The sequence below is a fragment of the Alligator sinensis genome, unplaced genomic scaffold (assembly GCF_000455745.1).
Source record: "Alligator sinensis unplaced genomic scaffold, ASM45574v1 scaffold456_1, whole genome shotgun sequence".
Classification (NCBI taxonomy): Eukaryota; Metazoa; Chordata; order Crocodylia; family Alligatoridae; genus Alligator; species Alligator sinensis.
This window is the reverse complement of record NW_005842311.1, coordinates 1,362,085-1,376,888: the sequence shown is the minus strand read 5'-3', so window position 1 is coordinate 1,376,888 and position 14,804 is coordinate 1,362,085. Positions and strand designations below refer to the sequence as shown.

The window sequence follows — 14,804 nt, the reverse complement described above, 5'->3', positions numbered from 1 at the left end:
CCAATCTTAAAAAGGCTTTCACCCAGCAAGGACACTCCTCCAGAGAGGTAGATCGCACGTTTGAAAGAGCCACCTGGATACCATGTGAAGAACTGCTGCAGTACAGAAGAAACCCCCCCACAAATCGCACACCCCTGGTTATGACCTATCACCCCTCCCTTGAACCTGTACGGAAAATCCTCAAAAAACTGCAACCCATATTAGAAAAAGACCCTATTCTTAAAAAGATCTTCCCAGAGCCACCCATCCTAGCCTTCAAACAAGCATCGAACCTCACCAACCTCATCACCAGAAGCAAACTTCCTCAAGCCCAGAACACACCAAAAGGATCCAGACCGTGCCAGGATAAGAAATGCAAAACCTGCCAACACATCTCCACCACCCCCACAATTACTACACCCCACAACAGAGCCATCAGCATCCCAGGATCTTACAGCTGCACCTCCAGGAATGTAGTATACCTCATCCAATGCACCAAATGCCCTGATGGAAAATATGTAGGAGAGACCAGACAACAACTGTGCACCAGAATGAACGCACACCGGAAATCTATCAAAGACAGAAATACCCAATTACCGGTGGGGGGCATAGTTCTCACAGGAGGGGGTCACTCTCTCTCCAATCTCTCAGTCCTGATCCTCAAGGGAAACTTATACAGCACTTCCCAGAGACGATCCTATGAGCTCCATTTCATCAACCTCCTGGATACTAGAGATCATGGACTAAACATAGACATTGGATTTTTGATACATTACAATCTGCCTGGCAACTGACTCCCCAGCCCCTGGCTTGTTTACTTTTCATTCCATCCAGGAAGAGAGCACACCAACTGCTGCAGCTTCCTGAGCCTGATGAAGGGTTTTTGAACCCGAAAGCTTGCTTAATAACTATTCTCCAACCATTTGGGTTGGTCTAATAAAAGATATCGAATTCACCCAAGGAACCTTGTCTGCCTCAGTGAGTTTGTGGCATTCATCACAAACCTTCAGATCAAGTTTTCTGCAGGTTAGGTAATCTTTCATTTTAATCAGGCTTTTTCTCTTAATTTTTGTTTAAAATCTAAGCCTTGTCTTGTATAACCCTGTTTGTTATACATGCTCTGCTATAGTTATGTTGCTGTGGTAACTTGTATACTCTGCTTTGCATAACATTGTTAATATGGATATTTAGAGGTTTGGGGAGATATTACCATAATAGAACATGTATAACAAGCAGGATTACACTAGAAATTGGGTGGCACACTTGGACCCTTTTCAGGGCACTAATTTGTTTTGCTATAATTGGATTATTCCTAATTCATGGACTTTTTATATTGATTAGAAGGTGCGCTAAAGAGTCTTGTAGACTTTCTATAGCTATTGCCTATAGAGATGGGACTGCTAGTGTCTTTTGGGCCAAAAGGAAGAATTCATTTTTGGACTAAGTATTGTTCAGCAGTGTGGTATCTGCTACAAGCTCCATGTCTTAAAATCTAGATAAAAGTGACTTAATTTCATTTTTGGTTATAAAAACTTTTAATTTTTTGATTTAAAGATCTTATTCCTCCCTTCAGTTACTTGAAAAGTCAAATCCAAAAGAGATTCCATTTGCTGAATTGATACACAGTAGTGTCCTACCACAATAAATTTCGAGTAGCCCACCCTAACAAGGAACCAAATCTGTTTTTGAATAAAATTATTTGAGTTCAGGGTTGTTGTTTTTTTTTAACAGACTTGCCAAAGGACTGATTAAAAACAGTTGTTTAACATGTTCCTTTTAGAAAGAAGTATTTTAAGCCACAGTTACCTGTGAGAGACTCAACTAATGGGACACAAGATGCAACTGTTGAGCTATCAGAGGGGTGTTGAGTAGAGAATCCTATTATGTTTGGCTGAAGCTGTTGTGTGTGCAAGAAGGGAAAAGGCATTCATTTATTAGAATCCAAATTGGCCTAACGCAGTGATTAAATGAAACTAAATAATTGCTGTTGGTTAAACTAAGTTTATTTTTTCAAAATGTGTACATTTGAGTGTGAATTTCATGGGAAATAAATGCAGATATTGTGGCTCATTTTTCTTAAATGTTTTGAACCTATTATGAGGATTTCATTACATATCATCAGCATTATTACACTTACAGTAATGAACTCTGCCTTGAAATAGAGGCCTACTGAGAAGCAAATAAGCAGTATTTTCCATTGTTACAAAAAAAGTAGGTATAAATGCATACAAATTAACCCTTTGAAATACAAATTTAGAAAGTTCTGACTGCAAACAGTTTAACTGTGTGGGTAGGATGTTTTAGTTGAATTAGTCTTAACTGCTAAAGAATTCTGTGTATTCTGGAGCCACAGCTTTTAAGATGGATTAAAAAAACCCACTTTTTAAAGTGTAAATATCACTTGTGTTAGGTACTGCCTGAGGGCCCACCAAAATTCAGGCTCTATTTTGCTAGGTACCGAGTTAATGCAGAATAATTACAGTCCCTGTTCCAAAGAGCTTAAAATTTAAATGGGAGAAGGGTATAGTACAGAGTGAAGAGTGTTATGGTGGCAAACCATGGGAGATGAGAGACAAGTGTAGAGTGAAGCTGAAGTGAGAGAACTTTTGAGGGTGGAATGGGGTGGAGAAAGAGGAGTTGAACCAAACAGCCGATTTAACAAAAGGAAGGGAAAGTTCAGTCACAACTGAAGTAAGTTCTATGACTGTCTGAAGGTCCCTTCTTTGGCTGCCTCTGCTGCTCTCCTACCAGCTGGAGTCTTGGGCTGCAAACTCTTTTAGTTTTCCTCTAAGGCAATGTGAAGGAATAGCACTACCTGGGTCTTTAAGAGTGGGGTTGGGATCTTCCCCTGAGAGTTCTGGGTCCAGAGGGAGATTCTGGGAGGAACTGTAAACTGCTCAAAGAAGGCTATTGCCAGATGTTTTCAATAAACTGGGATATTGTGGGGATTCTCTTGTAACAACTTCTGATTTTAAAATATTGGAAGATCATTCATGTTGCAGAAGACTTTCCCAGACTTTGTGGGTGCATAGATGCAGCTACATTTCCCAGCCCAATACAGGAGGAGTTCCTGTCAACCTTTTTGTGTTTGTTTTGTGTTTTTGCAGGTTGTGGGCTGCTCATTGCAGAAAGATACAGCTGAAAAAGGGTTAGCATCTTTCCATTCAACTTTGTCCTGAACTTTTAAGTTCCTAATACTGTTTTTTGTTTTGTTTTGTTTTGTTTTTAAACCTGTTGGGCCATTATGTGCATTCCATGGGGATTCGGGGGTCATGAGGAAACTGGAAATAGTAGACACAGTACCTATCCAGAAAGGACAGGAAAATCATCTGGTTTTTTTTATGTAGCTATTCACACAGAGTTTATATAATAATACAACTAAAAGGGGAGGAGGCTGTGAAATCTTAATGCTTCAGAGTGGCCTCGTTATTGCAGTGTAGATAAAACATCACTGCTGGAATGGTGATGAGCTGCATTAGTTAAAAAATAAGTTCACTTTTTAAAGATGCTCTAAAAATTCATGAGTTTTGGCAGGGGATGGGGCACATTTCATAGCTTAATAAAGAGCAATCTTCTGTTCAGAGACTTTTTTTTAAAGCTGCTGAGTTATTACATAGAAATAGACATAAAAATGCAAATACACCTAAACCTACCTAAGCACTAAAGGCAAATACATGTTTAGGGCCCAAAGCCTATTAAATGCTTTACAGGTAAAGCTATATATGTGGTCCTTCCCTGCCGTAAAGTTCTTAGGGCTTGTTTGCACCAATAAATTGACCAGCAGAACTATATTTGCATTGCTGTGCCAGGGTAGTGTCAGTACCAGGATTCTTATGTGGATACCCCTCACAAGACTGCAGGTTGCTTTATTAGGAGATTTCTCCATATGGTGCCAGAATAAAATCATTTTTACTTTGGAATAGTGTTTACTCAGGAAGCTAGACCATTATTATAGTTCTGTCTGTCACTTTTCCTTTGTAGACAAGACCTTTAAATTCCAATGGCAAGTAATAGAAGGATAAGGTGCAACAGGAAGCAATCAACTGAGTAATTATTAACAAGCTTCTTGTTAATGGTGCAATTTTGGTGTAGTCTCATTTTCTAATGAAGAAATTAGTAAGTTTGATACACTTTCTGTTGTTAACGGGAGTTTTAAGAAGGGACTTCAAAGGAATTTTCCTCTTGAAATTTGGGGATAAACAATGTACAGTTCTTTCGCGCTCTTAAATTTTTAAAAATATTACTGTTTTTATTCAGATGGATCATCTAATCATGTTTACAACTATCAGCCATGTGATCATCCACGTCAGCCCTGTGACAGCTCATGTCCATGTGTGATTGCTCAAAACTTCTGTGAGAAGTTTTGTCAGTGCAGCTCAGAATGTAAGTAATAACTTGGAAAGGTGTTTATAATTGGAAGTCTTTTCAGTCTTACTAGTTGATATGTAAACTCACTACTGGAAAAAAGAAAAGGACTACAGATGGACAATAATGGCCTTATGCCCTTTTTGGCTGTTTTATAATGCTTTCAGGGCACTTTACCAAGCTATTATACTTGTGGGTTACCTGCTTGGAGTTTTTTGTTCAGAATTCACAGGTGGCACAGTTTGTCTGAGAATTCCACGGCAGCATTACAGAAAGTTGAAATGTAGTTGCCTGACGTTTTTAAGATCTGGTTGTTGAAGCATATAAATTAAGCCCTGATCTTCCAGCCATTTAAGTGTATATTTCAGTGGGACTGCCCATTTGTGTAGAATTAAATACATATATTTAAGTGCTTGTAGGATGGGAGCAGTATCTGGGTGTATCGTATTTCTTTAGTCAGGCCTTACAAAGAAGCTACTGTACTCACTTTTCTGTTTTTGAAGCAGGAGTACTGCTTCTCTCTGTAAGAGACTATAGAAGAACTCACTCCTAATAACCACTGATGGGTGCTCTGTTTACTTTTACATTTGCTTTTAAGCATTGATGAATTGTAACATTTGGGAATCACAGGCATTTTGGCTAATTGCGGGGCATTCGCTTTGGTGTAGTGTAGAGGTTGTTAGTCTGTTGTTCTTAAGCAATAGTTTATAACCTTTTTTTCCTCTAGAGAAGTGAGATTCCATGGCCCTACAGCCCCATTTTCTATTTTTCTGTCCCATGCCATATTCACTGTTCCAATCCGTGCAGCTCCTTCTGCTTTTCTTGGGTGATTTTTTTTCTTTACTTAATCATGTAGCATCAGTGTCACTGGAAGTCCCTTAAAGTTTGTTATGAAATCTACAAAACTACATTTACATCTGGGCTCCTGTAGTTCCAGGTCATTTTCCAGCCAGTGTTATCTTTTGTAATTATCTCATAGTTAAGCATTTCTGTCCTTTTTAGCTGGTTCCTCTAGCATCAGAATGCAAAACTTCTGAAACTTCTTTCAGCTTTTTTAAGGGACTTGTACTCTTTCAGAGATCTAAGCCTATGTAGCACCAGAGGCAGTCTTGATCTTGGCTTTGGCTTCAATTTGCAGCAGACGGTAGGATTTTTTTTTTCTTGCATGCAGCCATTTCTCTTACTGTTTCCATTTTAAAGGCCAAAACAGGTTTCCTGGATGCCGCTGTAAAGCACAATGCAACACTAAGCAGTGTCCATGCTATCTGGCTGTGCGTGAATGTGATCCAGACCTCTGTCTTACGTGTGGAGCAGCTGATCACTGGGACAGCAAAAATGTTTCCTGCAAGAACTGCAGCATTCAAAGAGGATCCAAAAAGGTGTGCACAGTTCTCCGGACAAACCCCTTCTTTTGTCTTGTGTTATGTGTTTTTCTGTTGACTGTCTGGGCAGGGGAGGCAGGAGAGGGGTTGTGTCTGAGTATTCCCATAACGGTGCTTGAAATTTTCCAGTGATTTCAGTGGCTAGCCAAAGGCCTAGCCTAAAACAAAGTAGCTTTTACCTGCTTTGACATTCAATTACCTCTTGTCGTAAGGTCCTCCCGCAACACAGGAATTTTTGTACTGCATTGGAGTAGAGCATCTGTCACTATCTCCTAGTACTAACTCCTGTGTGACTGTATGTAAACTCTTCTCTTGTAGGCTGCAAAACAACCTGTTGTTCTTAAGTGATAGTTATAAACCCTTTTTCTCTACAAGTGTTCCTAAATCTATTAAATTCCATGGTCTACAGCCACCATACTACCTTCTGCTCCCCGAGGCCATTTTCCCTAATGATCTCTTTATAGCCATGCTGCAGACACGCCTAAGCTAGCTTTGCACAGTAGGTCTGGAATGGAAGTGTTTGTTTGGCATGGCACCTGAGTTAATAAGCTCAGTCTCTTAGCAGAGCTAATTAACCTGTCCACAGCACTGTACACTTTAGCAACTGGAGCTGCTTGGTGCCAGGAATACTGAAAGGAGAGGGAAGAGTGCAATTGGCCAGTAGGCACTCCCGTCATCCCCATAGCTGCATTTATATCTTGCTAGTTGAAAACCGCTGCTCTACTCCATCTGCATGCGGTCAGAAAACGTAAGAACCGAACTTCTATTTGTAGACTTTTTAAAAAATGTCTTAATTTTCTTACTGCATTTTCTTGCATTTAACCTGCACCCTGCTTCCCCCCCACCAACCTCAACCAGCTGGGGAAAAATCAGGGTGTGCATTATATGCGAGGAAAAGGGCTCCCCATGGGTCTATAACAGGGGTGGGCAAAATGCGGCCTGGGGGCCAGCTGTGGCCTGCCAGGCTATTCTATCCAGCTCGCAGGGTCCCTAAAATTTTAGAAAATTAATATTTATCTGCCCTGGGCTGCCTGTCATGCGGCCCTCGATGGCTTGCCAAAACTCAGTAAGTGGCCCTCCGCCCAAAATAATTACCTGCACCTGGTCTAGAAATTGGGAGGGGTGGCCGTGTTAATGGATGCAATTTTGGGAGCAATGGCAATTAACCCTGCTACAGCTCCTTTTCCCTCCCCAAAATTTCCAGACCACAGGTCTGACCCATCACACAGCCTCTGACCTGGCCTATGGCTCCAGACAGCCAGTCCATAGGGTTGGACCTGGCGCACATTCTTGGAGTTAGTGTGCTGGATTGGGACCCAGTGCCTGGCCCCAATACCAGTGCTGGATTGGGCTTGCACTGTTGCATAGCCCCCAGCCCTGGCAAACCCCATGCCTCTGATACTTAATGGTACTGCAAGGTAAGAATCCCCTCTCCCATTCCTTTTTGCAGCCTTCTAAAAATAGTGTGCAAATTATATTCAAGGGCATGTAGCATGCAAAAAAACATGGTATTTTTATTCTGCGCTATGTATGTTTAATATATCCACATACAGTTCTGGTCCATCTTTTTTGGACTTAACCAATGAATTCCTACCTTGAAATGCTCTTTTGATAGCTCTGTGTATATGTCTTCCTTCATGTACAGTTTTCTTTCCTTCCAGCCCAACTTGTGCCTGTGTGTAGGTTACAGCTATTTGATCTTTGTCAGCTTGTCTCATCTCGGGGACATGATGTAGGCTCGAGGCTAAGCAAGTCAGGCTTTGTTTCTTTCTTTTCCCGCATCCAATAGCATTTGCTGCTAGCACCTTCAGATGTGGCAGGCTGGGGGATTTTCATCAAAGATCCTGTACAGAAGAATGAATTCATCTCTGAGTACTGTGGTGAGGTAAGGAAAGATGATACCATTCAAGCACATGCTTAATTGGTACAGTTCTACCAGCCCAAGTAAGAAAATGTTTTAAATAGTATTTGTGGAGCACAGTGGTATGTTGTTTCAACTGAATATAAAGCAAAACTGATTAATGCCTCCCAGATCAGGGTTTAGTTTCCAGCTTTACTACCAATTTTGAGGAATTACAAAATTCCTTGTAGCAATTTGCACCAAGTTTTACATATTTGGCCTTTGAAATTCCAGGGAATCTTAATCTTGTGAATGGCAGTTGTCATCAAAAATATTTCTTAAATTGGCATTTGTCTATTGAAAAGATATTTCATAAAATGCCAAGGCCTGTGAGGACAGGGGCTGGGTGGATCTGAAAAGCAATTGCAGTTCAAGCAAATCTGGGGCTTCAAGCAGAATGATTCACTTTGTCAGCCTAACAGGCTTCTAGGCCCCATGCTGTGTGTAGGAGTTAAGCTGTGAGGAAGAGAGCGCTAAGACCCAAAGCTGTTCTGAAAGGAGCAGAATTACAAAATAATTCACTATTTTGGTCTGATTGACAGCACTGCTTTGGCAGCATTTGGGGCTTGGCTTTTCCTTTATGGAATGGGGAATGGCTGAGTTGGAGTTGTACTTGTCTGCAAGATGACAACTGGTTGGCCATCCAGCCATCCTTTTGGTAGCTAGCCAGCAGAGTAGCATCTGTTTAAGACATTCTCAGCCGCCTTAGCTGCAGAATTGGAGTTAATATTGAAAGTGCACTTAAGAGTAAGCATGTGAATAGTTATGTGATGACTTAACAGCTGGAGCCACTTTAATGCATAGGTAGTGGAACAGAGGGCAGCATTCTTGGTGTTAGTTTGTTTTACATTTGTAACTATACTATTTGCTTTGTATGTACTGTTTATTTCAGATTATTTCTCAGGATGAAGCAGATAGAAGAGGAAAGGTATACGACAAATACATGTGCAGCTTTCTGTTCAACTTGAATAATGGTATGTATGTTGACTGACCATGCTAAAATTGGTTGTGATAGATCTTGAGCTCCTTCCATCACGTTTAAATCAAATGCAGAACTATTCACTTCGCACAAGTTTCTAATGTCAGTAGATGGGGCTTGCAGCAAAGGTGGAGAAGACTTGCATTGGTGTCTTGCCCTAGTCCATTTCCCAGAATGTGGAGGTTTCTGCACTGGCGACGGATAACAAAAGAGGTTTGGAGGTAGTCTTGCCTCATCTTCCCATAGCAAACTGGTAGGCTGCTAGCACTTTTCCCATGTGCATACTTCAATGGAAATCAAATGTCACCCAAACTGAATTTGACATCACACAATGCAACAGTGTTGATAAGACCAGAAACACAAATTCTTTAGTTCGTGCCTACAAAAAGTTATCAAAATATAAATGGGAAATTGTTATGCATCTCTCTTCATCATTGGTAGCTGCCACCGCAGTTTCAGGGGCTAGTTGGCAGCCAAGTGAGAGAGTTGATATCTCTCTCATATGACTATTTACAAAAAAAAAAGGAAGCCTTTATATGTGTATGCATATGTACATGTGTGTGTATAAAAGGTTAGTGCAAAACATTTTCACAAGCTTGCTCTCCTAAAAAGGAGAGGGATGTTTCAAAAATAGACACATCACACTATCATCCAGGCAGGAGACCAAGGTAGATTGCTTAACTCGAGGGTTTTCAACCCTGGTGGCTGGATGGGGTGGGGGCGCAGCTGTACCCAAAACAGCAGCAACGCAGGGTGGTGGGAAGTGGCTGTGGCTGCTGTGTGCGAGCTTCCTCTCCCCCTCCATGCCCACCCCTTCCCCAGGCCTGCTTCTGGGAAGCAGAGGTGTGGGGTGGTGGGTGGCAGCGCTCCATCCCTGCCCACCTGAACTTACCCCCTAGGGCCCTCCCAAGTACCCCAGGGGGTACACATACCCCCAGTTGATAACTCCTGGCTTAACTCCTAGTAATTGGAAACATACCAATTACAGGCAGCTTTGTCCGACTCCCAGCCCAAGACAATTTCTTGACTTTTCTGCATGAAAAGTCAACATCAGATATTTTCCACTGACTTTAGAAGTTAAATTTGCCAAAGCCATATAGCATGCTAGTGCTATAAGCTAGGGTCAAAATGGGCCAGGGGCCCTTCTTTTTTCTCTCAAATTGTATTTAGAGGCAACCTGTTCCAACTGTGCTTATATTCTTTTCTAGATTTTGTGGTTGATGCAACACGGAAGGGCAACAAAATTCGATTTGCAAACCATTCAGTAAATCCCAATTGCTATGCAAAAGGTAAATGTTGTAGTGTTTAATTGTTTTTGTATCAACTAAGAATAGATGGTAAGGCAAATGTTGAAATGGTGGTAGTAGCATATTTTAAGTACAGCTAGGTATGAAAATATCAGAGCACTAAGAACCTAACCATTTTTTTCTTTACAGTTATGATGGTTAATGGAGATCATAGAATAGGTATATTTGCTAAGAGAGCCATTCAGACTGGTGAAGAGCTGTTTTTTGACTACAGGTTGGTAGACTCAAATTTTTTTTCCAATTAAACCAGATCTTAAATATGGGATATGTAAGCTAGTGTTTACCAGTATAAACTAGTAATGTAATAGGTAGGGGTGGGTTTTACAAAGTAATAATTGTGCTGTTCCTTTTTCTAGTACAGGTGGCCTTGGTCTCGCACTCCATTGTGGGCTAACCAAACACACTTGAAGCAGACTGCTGTTCTAGTCACACTAGCGTGCATAGATTTTTAAAGATAGATTTATGCATGACTAGTCAGCATTGTAGATATGCTTGTTTTTCACTTAGTGACTTAGCACTTGGGCTAACATCCTCCAAGTATTTGCTCCTTTCAACACAGCAGCCCAGAGGGGTACATAAGGAAGTGCCCAGGCTCCCCTTCCAATACAGAGGGCAAGTTAAGTGCTTAAGGAAGGGATTCTCAGTTTGTAAAATGAGGGGGAAAAAAAAGCAATCTAAACACTGCTCTGGGGATTAGGGGCATGTCTGTTTGAGATTTGCTAGCTGTGAGGCTGCTTATTTTTCTTTTGAATTTGACAGAGTCAATGTTTTTGTCTCTCTTTATTTCAGATATAGCCAGGCTGATGCCCTTAAATATGTGGGCATTGAAAGAGAAATGGAAATCCCTTGATACCAGCTACCTCTTCTCTCTCAAACAGAACAGCTGCCTTATCTTCAGGAATTTCTAGTACTGTGGGCAATTTTAGACAAATAAAATGATGCAATTTGAAATTATAAATTTGCAAAGTACTGTAACAGTAATTTATAGTAACACATTTCAAAATCAACTTTTTATTGTCTTCTCACCAGCTGCAAAGTGTTTTTGTACCAATGAACTTTTGCAATAATGTGGTGTGGTACACTTTTTCAATCTTGAATAAAGGATACTTGAACTACAGTGTGCAGAGTACAGTTGAGATGTAATTCTGTACTAGACTGCAAACACTTTCTCTTCTTGAAGACTAAATCTTGAGAGAACTACCAATTTTCTGAAGACACTTTGATGTCCCCCCCCCATCCTTATAAGGTCAAATTTCATTTATAAACTCTTGGGACCTGTAGACCAATGCATGAATGTTAAGCATTGTTCTTAGCTGTCCTAGTTCAATGACTCTTGCTATGAAAAACACTAAAATCAAAATGTACTGACAAAAGAATAATTCAGGTGTCAAAGAACAGTAGTGCTCAATCTAAATGTTGTCATTGGTTAGAGCACCATCTAGTGTATTTTATGCATATAACAAGGTGAGCACTGGATTGGCTAAATGTTTACTTTGTCTGCATTAAGATTTTTGGCCAACCTGGATTTAAGATGCGATTAGCAGCTGTTATCACAGTTCCATATCAAAATGAGAAATCAACAACATGCAGTCAGGCTTCTTGTTTCACTAAATATAGATTCTTCTACTCCATTTTTAAATACAATTTATTACATGTTCTCTGTATAGCAAGTTCACTCAGTGTCCTGAAAAGATATCTTTACCCAAGAGACTCCTTGGTCTAAAGGTTGGGTCCAGTAGTTGGGATTTAAACAAGTAATTGAGGAAGAGTAAGTAACTTAAATATCTCAGACATGGAATAAAATGTAAGTAGTTATTCACCTTGTTCCTATGCAGTGCAGTAGTTCCTGCTTCATATGGAGTCTGCCTGTACCAGTCTAAAACGATGGGGGAATATTTACAATAAGTGGAAAGTGTAGCTTGGCAATAGATTATCTCACACACTGCTTTGTGGCAATTTAGTTTTAGTTTGCAAACCTATTTACTAGAAGTTCAGACTCAGTCTATAACGACTCAGGGAGCAAATAAATTCAGCAATTTTAACTATCCTGTCTTAAACTCCAATTAACACCCATATGGAGTAACCTGGGAACAGCTTGGGGCTTTGGCTCTGGCTTAATTCCACACTTGTAGGCACTAGAGCAGGGGTTCCCAAAGCTTGTGCCATGGGGCAATGGCACCTGCAAGGCACCACTTTGGGAACTGCTGCACTAGAGAGGGGAGAAGGGGATTAATTGAGTATGCCACTGTGCAACAAGAGCTGCACATGCTCACAGTGAAGCTTGGTTAGAAAAAGGTGTTTGGGGGAAACTTCATAATATCAGTATTTGACTAGATTATAAGCTAATGTTAGGAATATTTCACCCTTATTAACAAGAACTTTTGTGAGAAATGCCAACTCTTATGTGGTTCTAGCCACACTAGGATAGAAACTTGTCTTTTATTTTTAAGGGGGCCATACAGAGATGACATTAGCTGGCCTAAAACTGAAGTGTGAACATCTAGTGACCATTAAGGAAAAAGAACCCTAGGACTAAACTGATACCACTTCAGTGCCATGCAGCATAGTGGTAAAAGGCAATGACAGCTTGCTTAATCCAGCTAAACAGCAGCAGCTCCCCATACAGGCCCCCCTTTGTTTCATTTGGGACTGAGGATTCACATCAAGGACAGGAATTTGAGGACAGTGTTTCACAGTAAAGAGCTACAACTGGCTGCAGACCATAACTGAGCAAAGGGACAACAGTGTGCTGATTCTCAGTTTTTCAGAGGAGTGGGGGAAAGCACTGACCTTTTCTCTAGCTCAGTCACCATTTTGTTCAGTTCTGTCTAATAACCTGGCAGCTTCATGGTGTATGTGCTTCCATGTCCATTATTAGCAACAATGCACACAGTTAAATGCATGCTGCTTGGCTGAAAATGGAAGACAAGTGAAGAGGGAGATCTTCAGCAAGTAGCATCAAAGTGAAGAGGAAAATTTTAAATTACAAGTTAAATATTGGGCCTGATGACCAAAGCATTAACATTACACTGTACTTACCATGATAGTCCACAGCTGTACTGTCAGATATTTCTACAAAGATAATCCCTTACAATACTACATATGTCCAAGCTGCTGGCCAGTCCTGTCCCTGTGAGCATAGTTATGGTCTAGAATCAAAAGCAGTTCTCTATCTAGTGCATTAACTCTCAACCAGGGTGCCTTGAGTTCCTTTCAAGGGTGCCACGCAATGTTTGCACTGGGAGTTGTGCAAACATGACTCAAGACGAACACAGATTTCAGAAGGAAGTCTAGAGCGTCAAAAGCTTTCTGACCTGTTGTGGTCTCAGTTTTTCGCAACAGAAAAACTCTTATTTTTCCATTGCCAAGAAACATGAAAGCTAAGACCTGGTATTTTCAGAGGTACCTTGAATCTAAAAAGGTTTAAGAACTACTGCTCTAGTGAACTCTGTGGTGTTAGGGGAGATGCTTTATTTTGAGTGGTGAACACCTGTGCTCTTCGTCAAGTCCATGTTGCTCTGCCCACCTCCTGGAATACCTTTCCACCAGCTTGCAACTATTGCAAAAGCTCTACCTATTCTTGTTCAATGCTGAGAAAAGGCTTCAGAAAACAGCAGACATTTTCTCATTCAGTTCCCCTGGGAATGTACAATGCCTTCAAAATGCCTCTGATCTGTAGAATACTTACCTAGGGACCAGTGAACCTGTGAAGATGGCACAAATGCACGCTTAAACCAATGTAGTAATGGAAACAACACTGCCCCAACAGCGCACAAAACCCACTGCTCAACCATGTTTGAACAGTCTTTTCAGACCACAGCAAGATGTCAAGCTTTTTCTCCCCAATTATCCTTATCACCCCATTTCCATCTGTGCATCTTTTAGGGATGGCAGCAGCAGACACTCACAGTAATATCCTACATTAATTTGTTTTTCCCCAACAGTTGTCCAAGCCAACTCAGAGAGCAGCATGTCATCTTATCAGAAAGGCAGCTCTAGTCCACTTTGTAAAAGCAGACCACATTTTTTTGTGGTCCTAGGAAGAGTAACCAACTCCATGAGCACAGTTTGGATCACCATAAGATGCAGTTTACAAACATCTTTATTTAAGAGGTGGCAGTTTCACTTGCAGCTTTGCCAGTTCCTCTGTGCTGTGGGTATGCAATCTAGCTGTTTCAAGATGTTGAACAGCAGACATTTCTGGCATTGTAAATAGCATTTACACACAACGTTCTCATTGCTCTCCACACCATGGGAGTTTGTGCAACAACAGCCATTAGCCATTTATTCCAACAGAAAAACACTGAAGATTGTGCTGAAGTATTTTTAAATAAGCCTGGCATGCAAAGGACACGCACACACTTAGCACTAACATCCAAATCACCATTTCAAAAACAGCACTTGTGACAGGCAAGTGACTGCCAGCCTGAAACAATGCAATGGTTTGTGTTATGCTAATGACGGGGTTTCAGGGCATTTATACTTTGTTTCAGAATGCCAGGAGGCATGGTAGCTACAACACACAAATGTGAGATGGAGATTGGCAACAGTGTTTTTTTTTTTTTTTTTACAAAGTTAGGGCCAGGTGCAGCAACTTGCCATCTTACAGTCTGGTAGAGTAATCTTGTCACATTTAGCTTGTTTGTAAGTAGAAACTTGGCTTTTGGACAAAACAAACTTAACTGCTTCACATCCAACTGCCAAGGCAGTTTCTTCCTCCACATACTAAAAGAAAAGAATAAGGAAAAAAGAAAACCCAATTTTTTTTTAGGAAACTTTCCAGCAGTCGTGATGCCTTCCCCTTGTTTGAAGTGGGAGGTACAGCAGCAAAATCAAGCTATGTGACAATGGCGACCCTTCAATACTGATTGCAAAAAATATTTTTTTACATT

The 14,804-nt window shown here is 40.8% G+C and overlaps 1 protein-coding gene across 6 annotated transcripts in view; it reads left to right on the top strand.

Annotated features, from left to right (window-relative positions):
- EZH2 (enhancer of zeste 2 polycomb repressive complex 2 subunit) overlaps positions 1-11,180 on the top strand; it is a 77,868-nt gene extending 66,688 nt beyond the window's left edge. For 5 of the 6 annotated variants that reach the window (XM_025209840.1, XM_025209841.1, XM_006028405.3 and 2 more), the window contains 8 exons: positions 3,087-3,127; positions 4,237-4,362; positions 5,545-5,723; positions 7,516-7,611; positions 8,519-8,600; positions 9,814-9,894; positions 10,042-10,126; positions 10,702-11,180. In XM_025209840.1, the coding sequence (XP_025065625.1) occupies positions 3,087-3,127; positions 4,237-4,362; positions 5,545-5,723; positions 7,516-7,611; positions 8,519-8,600; positions 9,814-9,894; positions 10,042-10,126; positions 10,702-10,762 (751 nt within the window). In that variant the 3' untranslated portion in view covers positions 10,763-11,180. Of the gene's footprint in view, positions 1-3,086; positions 3,128-4,236; positions 4,363-5,544; positions 5,724-6,312; positions 7,471-7,515; positions 7,612-8,518; positions 8,601-9,813; positions 9,895-10,041; positions 10,127-10,701 lie in introns of those variants that run through there. The other variant, XM_025209844.1, reaches the window with a different exon arrangement.
- The last annotated feature ends 3,624 nt before the right edge of the window (positions 11,181-14,804 follow it).